Below are 7,054 nucleotides of genomic sequence, written 5' to 3'. Positions count from 1 at the left end.
CTGCCCTAGGCAGCCCCTCTCTCTTTCCCGTATGGCCCAATAAGGCCCAATACTTCTCCCGGCGAATTCCCGTAACTCTCCGGTACTCCGAAAAATACCCGAATCACTCGGAACCTTTCCGAAGTCCGAATATAGTCGTCCAATATATCGATCTTTACTTCTCGACCATTTCGAGACTCCTCGTCATGTCCCCGGTCTCATCTGGGACTCCGAACTCCTTCGGTACATCAAAACTCATAAACTCATAATATAACTGTCATCGAAACCTTAAGCGTGCGGACCCTACGGTTCGAGAACAATGTAGACATGACCGAGACACGTCTCCGGTCAATAACCAATAGCGGGACCTGGATGCCCATATTGGCTCCTACATATTCTACGAAGATCTTTATCGGTCAGACCGCATAACAACATACGTTGTTCCCTTTGTCATCGGTATGTTACTTGCCCGAGATTCGATCGTCGGTATTCCAATACCTAGTTCAATCTCGTCACCGGCAAGTCTCTTTACTCGTTCTGTAATACATCATCCCGCAACTAACTCATTAGTTGCAATGCTTACAAGGCTTAAGTGATGTGCATTACCGAGAGGGCTCAGAGATACCTCTCCAACAATTGGAGTGACAAATCCTAATCTCGAAATATGCCAACCCAACATTTACCTTTGGAGACACCTGTAGAGCTCCTTTATAATCACCCAGTTACGTTGTGATGTTTGGTAGCACACAAAGTGTTCCTCCGGCAAACGGGAGTTGCATAATCTCATAGTCATAGGAACATGTATAAGTCATGAAGAAAGCAATAGCAACATACTAAACGATCGGGTGCTAAGCTAATGGAATGGGTCATGTCAATCAGATCATTCACCTAATGATGTGATCCCGTTAATCAAATAACAACTCTTTGTCCATGGTTAGGAAACATAACCATCTTTGATTAACGAGCTAGTCAAGTAGAGGCATACTAGTGACACTTTGTTTGTCTATGTATTCACACATGTATTATGTTTCCGGTTAATACAATTCTATCATGAATAATAAACATTTATCATGAAATAAGGAAATAAATAATAACTTTATTATTGCCTCTAGGGCATATTTCCTTCAGCATGCCCCCTCGGGGGGCAACGGCCCCCTAGGGTTTCCAACCCTAGGCGCCTTGGGCCCTTGGGTGGGGCGCACCAGCCCATCAGGGGCTGGTTCCCACGCCACTTCAGCCCATGGGGCACTCCGGGATAGGTGGCCCCATCCGGTGGACCCCCGGGACCCTTCCGGTGGTCCTGTACAATACCGGTAACCCCCGAAACCTTCCCGCTGGCCGAAACTGGACTTCCTATATATAAATCTTTACCTCCGGACCATTCCGGAACTCCTCGTGATGTCCGGGATCTCATCTGGGACTCCGAACAATTTTCGGGTTACTGCATACTAATATCTGTACAACCCTAACGTCATCGAACCTTAAGTGTGTAGACCCTACGGGTTCGGGAGACACGCAGACATGATCGAGGCGGCTCTCCGGTCAATAACGAACAGCGGGATCTGGATACCCATGTTGGCTCCCACATGCTCCTCGATGATCTCACCGGATGAACCACGATGTCAAGGACTTAATCAATCTCGTATTCAATTCCCTTTGTCAATCGGTACGTTACTTGCCCGAGACTCGATCGTCGGTATCCCAATACCTTGTTCAATCTCGTTCTCGGCAAGTCACTTTACTCGTACCGTAATGCATGATCCCATGACCAACCCCTTGGTCACATTGAGCTCATTATGATGATGCATTACCGAGTGGGCCCAGAGATACCTCTCCGTCATACGGAGTGACAAATCCCAGTCTCAATTCGTGCCAACCCAACAGACACTTTCGAAAATACCTGTAATGTACCTTTATAGTCACCCAGTTACGTTGTGACGTTTGGCACACCCAAGGCACTCCTACGGTATCCGGGAGTTGCACAATCTCATGGTCTAAGGAAATGATACTTGACATTCAGAAAAGCTACAACAAACGAACTACACGATCTTTGAGCTAAGCTTAGGATTGGGTCTTGTCCATCACATCATTCTCCTAATGATGTGATCCCGTTATCAATGACATCTAATGTCCATAGTCAGGAAACCATGACTATCCTTTGATCAACGAGCTAGTCAACTAGAGGCTCACTAGGGACGTGTTGTGGTCTATGTATTCACACATGTATTACGATTTCCGGATAATACAATTATAGCATGAATAATAGACAATTATCATGAACAAGGAAATATAATAATCATTTTATTATTGCCTCTAGGGCATATTTCCAACATTTATTGCAGTTACTTTTTATTATGCAACTTCGCATGCACAAAAACGACTGCAACTAAGATAGGGTGGAGGGTAGTCGGGTCAATTGTATGTCTATCACTATACATAAAACTACAAACATTATACGTAAAACTACAAACATTATAACTTGATTGTAAGTGCACATGCACAAAACAATTGCAACTAGAGGCGATCGGGAGTTGTTAATCTAGGTAAGCGTCCACCACTAGACATGCAACTACAAAAACCACTAGACGTGTAACCGAAGCTTTGTAATCTAACTGTAGTTGCATGGGAACAAAACGACTGCAACTGGGGTTGGGTGGGGAGTTGTCGGGCCAGTTGCATGTCCACCACTAGACATGCAACTGCAAGCATTATAACCCAACTGCACGTGCACAAAACAACTACAAACTGGGGTCGGATGAGGAATTATCGGGCAGTTATATATCCACCACTAGACGTACAACTGCAAGCGTCGGAACTCGGAACCCGACTACAACTAGGGTTGGGGGGAGTGTGTGAGTCGGTTGCATGTCTACCCCTAGGCATGTAACTGCATGCGTTGTAACTCCAAAACAATTGCACGAGCATAAAGCGATTACAACTGGTCGGAACAAGCCAGTTGCAACTGTTGTCGGCTACTAGCATGTCCACCATTAGAGTTTCAACTGCAAGCATTGTAACCCGATTGCAACTGCACGAACCCAAACACAGCTGCAACTGGGCGAGTAGGGGAGAGGTTGGCTAGTTATATGTCCACCACTAGCGTTATAACAGAGCATTATAACATGATTGCAACTGCATAGCCCCAAAACACTGTTGGAACTTAGCCGACAAGAGGGTGAATTTATTTTTGTGGGTTTTTATTTTCCATATTATTTTAAGCAGATCCTAAACTTTTTTAAAGTTGGTGAACTTTGTTTTCAAAATCATGATTTTCTTTATAAAAAATGAGATCGCAATTGCCGATTTTTAAAATGAGGTTGCAAGGCATGTTTTCAAGGGGATCGCGATTGCAAGTTCTCAAATGGGATCGCAACTGCATGCTTTAAAGTAGGGCGTAACTTTAAGTTTTCAAGTGAGATCACAATTGTAAGATTCCAAAGGGATTGCAACTGCAACTGCAATTTTTCATATTTTCCTCTCTGTTTCATATTGTCTGTCTGGTTTCAACCACATGGAAATGACATCCTAATCGAACTTGAAGCAAAATGATTATTTATCATCGAGGGCGCGTTTCTCTTTTTAATCTTTTATAATTTCATGTTATAGCCTAGTATGGAAAATCCTCACATCCTTCTCTCACTTTCTTGATTTCTTCTAGTCATTACCCATGCGTTCAGTCATTCATCAGCAGGCCCCAATCAAGCCTAATATACAATGTGTGCTCCTTTTTTATTTGTCTTTCAATTGCTTTAGCAAACAAACTAACCAACTATAACTCTTTCCTCCTCCTTTCCTTGTACGAGTGACAGAAAAGCCCAACAAGAAACAAACCCTAGCTGTGGCCTGCCAACAAAAACGGGCTAAAAATAATGTCATGTTAGTTATTGTCACGAGACTATGTCTCATGCAGGCGAGTTCTACGCACTCCATAAATAATCGCCGTGCATTGCGATGTACGATAGCAGTAGGCAGAAAACATGAGCAATTCGGCACCATCATCACGCGCGGCTGTGTTTCTTGCTTTCTCCCTCGTCTGGTTCTCCAGCCATGTCCTCACCGCCGGGCACCCTGACTACGCCGACGCGTTAGCCAAGTCGTTGCTCTTCTTCCAGGGGCAGAGGTCCGGCCGCCTGCCGCCGGACCAGGCCGTCAAGTGGAGATCCAACTCCGCCATGTCGGACGGCTCGGCCGCAAACGTGAGCAAGCGATGTCTCCACTGTACTACAGTACCACTTATCCTTGTGGCGCATGCTTGATTCAACGTGTTGAGCTTCACTTTTGTTGGCGGCAGGTTGACCTCACCGGCGGGTACTACGACGGCGGCAACAACGTCAAGTTCAACTTCCCCATGGCGTTCACCGCGACCATGCTGTCTTGGAGCATCATCGAGTACGGCGGGCGGATGGACGGGCGCGTCCACGACGCGCGCGCCGCGGTACGTTGGGCGACGGACTACCTCCTGAAGTCGGCCAAGGCGACCCCGGGCAAGCTCTACGTCGGAGTGGGCGATGCCGACGCCGACCACCGCTGCTGGGAGCGGCCGGAGGACATGGACACGCCGCGGGACGTGTACGCGGTGTCGGCGTCCGCCCCTGGGTCCGACGTCGCAGGCGAGACCGCGGCGGCGCTCGCCGCGGCCAGCGTGGTGTTCAGGGCCGCCGACCGTGCCTACTCCAGGAGGCTGCTCGCGGCGGCCAGGGACGTGATGGCGTTCGCCTGGCAGCACCAGGGGAAGTACAGCGACCACGTCGGCGGCGGCGTGGGCAACTACTACCCATCCCACTCCGGCTACAAGGTGCAATTCAAAGATCACACCGTGCAAGTGCAACGAATTGAAAAGCTTTATGTAATCCCTTGTGCGTACGTGTTTCTTGTAACGAGCATGCGTGCACGGTGTGCAGGACGAGCTCCTGTGGGGATGTGCATGGCTGCTGTGGGCGACGAAGAACAGCTCCTACCTCAACGACCTCATCTCCCTGGGCGCCAACGACGACCTCGACGTGTTCAGCTGGGACAACAAGCTCGCCGGGGCGCGCGTGCTTCTCTCACGGGTACGGTAACGAACGAAAACACGCCATTCAGTTCAACCCCCCAATGCCAGCCACACAGATCCACTCAGCTCACACGTTGTGCGCGTCTGTGTCTGCAATCTGCATGCAGAGGGCTCTGCTGGACGGGGACGAGAGGCTGGAGCCGTTCACGCGCCAAGCGGAGGAGTTCATCTGCCACATCCTGCCCAACTCCAGCTCCCCGTCGTCGACGACGGCGTACACGCCCGGCGGGCTCATGCACCGGCCGGGCAACGTCAACATGCAGTACGTCGCCTCGGCCAGCTTCCTGCTCACCACCTACGCCAAGTACATGGCCGCCTCCCGCCGCCGCGCCTTCTCCTGCCAGAACAGCCGCCCAGTCACCCACAGGAACCTGAGGGCCCTGGCCAAGCGGCAGGTGGACTACGTGCTGGGCGACAACCCGCTGGGGATGTCCTACATGGTGGGCTACGGCGCGCGCTACCCGCAGAGGATCCACCACAGGGCGTCGTCGATGCCGTCCGTGGCCGCGCACCCGGCGCACATCGGCTGCCAGGAGGGCTACCGGAGCTACCTCAACGCCCCCGGGCCTAACCCCAACGTGCATACCGGCGCCGTCGTCGGCGGGCCGGATGAGAACGACGCGTTCCCGGACGACCGCGTCGACTACGCGCGGTCGGAGCCCGTCACCTACACCAACGCGCCCCTCGTCGGTTGCCTCGCCTACTTCGCCGGCAGCTACAAGAACTGACCACCGCAGCTACCATGTGGATCTTTATTGTGTGATACATACAGTTTTTTCAAAGAAAACTTCCAATAAACTACATCATTAATCATGGTAGTACAACCATGATTAATGATGAATAAACCGAATTCCAATAAAATAAAATAAAATCTGCTGGTTGCGTGCTGGCGTTTTTTTTTTGTTTCTGTGAGCTATATCGGAAGAATTGGAAGAGGCACCTTCCGAGCCATACGAAGGATGATGAGACCAACTAACCAATGGTTACTTTTTGGGGTTCCTGTAAAGGTCTTTTTTTTTTTGCTTGGGAGCGCGTCAAGTGGTGCATCCAGCCGTCGCCACGCGTCGCGCGCTGAGCGCTTCATTTGGATTTAGTTTTTTTTGGACGTGTTTTTGGATGAACCCGCTAAGTTGATGCCTAAGTTGCAGACATCCAGATGCCCTGCCCGCAAACCTCCCTCGGGTTAGTTCCGATTTGTGGGAATTCAAACGCTCGGACGCATTTGATGCACGGCGTTATATGGCAAAAAGTGATAGCAAATAGTGTTCAGATCATGCAGTCCGAACATTCCAGGGCTATTTGGTGCATGGCGTTGGACTTGCCCTATAGTTTATCAAATCCCATTAACTATATTCTAACTCTTTCAATACCGAATAGCTTCACACAGAGGATGTTTTATGTACGTCACGTGGATGATGCTAGGATCTCACGGTCCTTATTTCTAGAGGGATTTCATCTAACGGTGATTAGCTACTGTCATGCACATAGGTCGGAAAAACGTCGGCTGCTACACGGCTGCGTAGCACTTCACACACGATGTTTTATGTACGTCACCACCTGGACGATGCTAGGATCTCACGTTCCTTACTTCTAGAGGGGTTTCATCGAACAGTGATTAGCTAATGTCGTGCACGCATCGGTCGGAAAAACGTCGGCTGTGTAGCACTCCTCGTTTCAATATGCAACTATGCCAATTCATCATGCCATCATGCATACGCATGGAGAAAAACCTGCACTATGCATGCAACTCATATTCAATAATATTCTACAACTATGCAATTGTCCAATTCAAAAAATTATACTCCTTCCGTGCCAAAATAAGCGACTCAAGTTTGTACTAACTTTAATACAAAGTTGAGTCACTTATTTTGGGACGGAGTGAGTATGTATTTAGTTTAATTTTTGTAATGTTAATCCAAATGGTAATGTTTCATACTATCATATATCATTGAAATAATTTCAAACAATCTCCGGAGTAATGCACGGAGTATCATCTCTATTTTGAAGTAAATAGTCAAGCCA

General features: G+C 48.7%; 1 protein-coding gene across 1 annotated transcript; it reads left to right on the top strand.

Moving 5' to 3' along the window:
• Positions 1–3,913: 3,913 nt before the first annotated feature.
• Positions 3,914–5,934, top strand: LOC123132047 (endoglucanase 11). The gene is made up of 4 exons (XM_044551796.1): positions 3,914–4,175; positions 4,271–4,774; positions 4,881–5,030; positions 5,140–5,934. Exons 1-4 carry the CDS (start codon positions 3,957–3,959, stop codon positions 5,758–5,760), a joined length of 1,494 nt encoding a protein of 497 aa, XP_044407731.1. The 5' UTR covers positions 3,914–3,956; the 3' UTR covers positions 5,761–5,934.
• The last annotated feature ends 1,120 nt before the right edge of the window (positions 5,935–7,054 follow it).

This window comes from Triticum aestivum, chromosome 6A (genome assembly GCF_018294505.1).
Source record: "Triticum aestivum cultivar Chinese Spring chromosome 6A, IWGSC CS RefSeq v2.1, whole genome shotgun sequence".
Classification (NCBI taxonomy): domain Eukaryota; kingdom Viridiplantae; phylum Streptophyta; class Magnoliopsida; order Poales; family Poaceae; genus Triticum; species Triticum aestivum.
The sequence above is the reverse complement of the archived record's forward strand: the minus strand, read 5'-3'. Positions and strand labels throughout refer to the sequence as shown.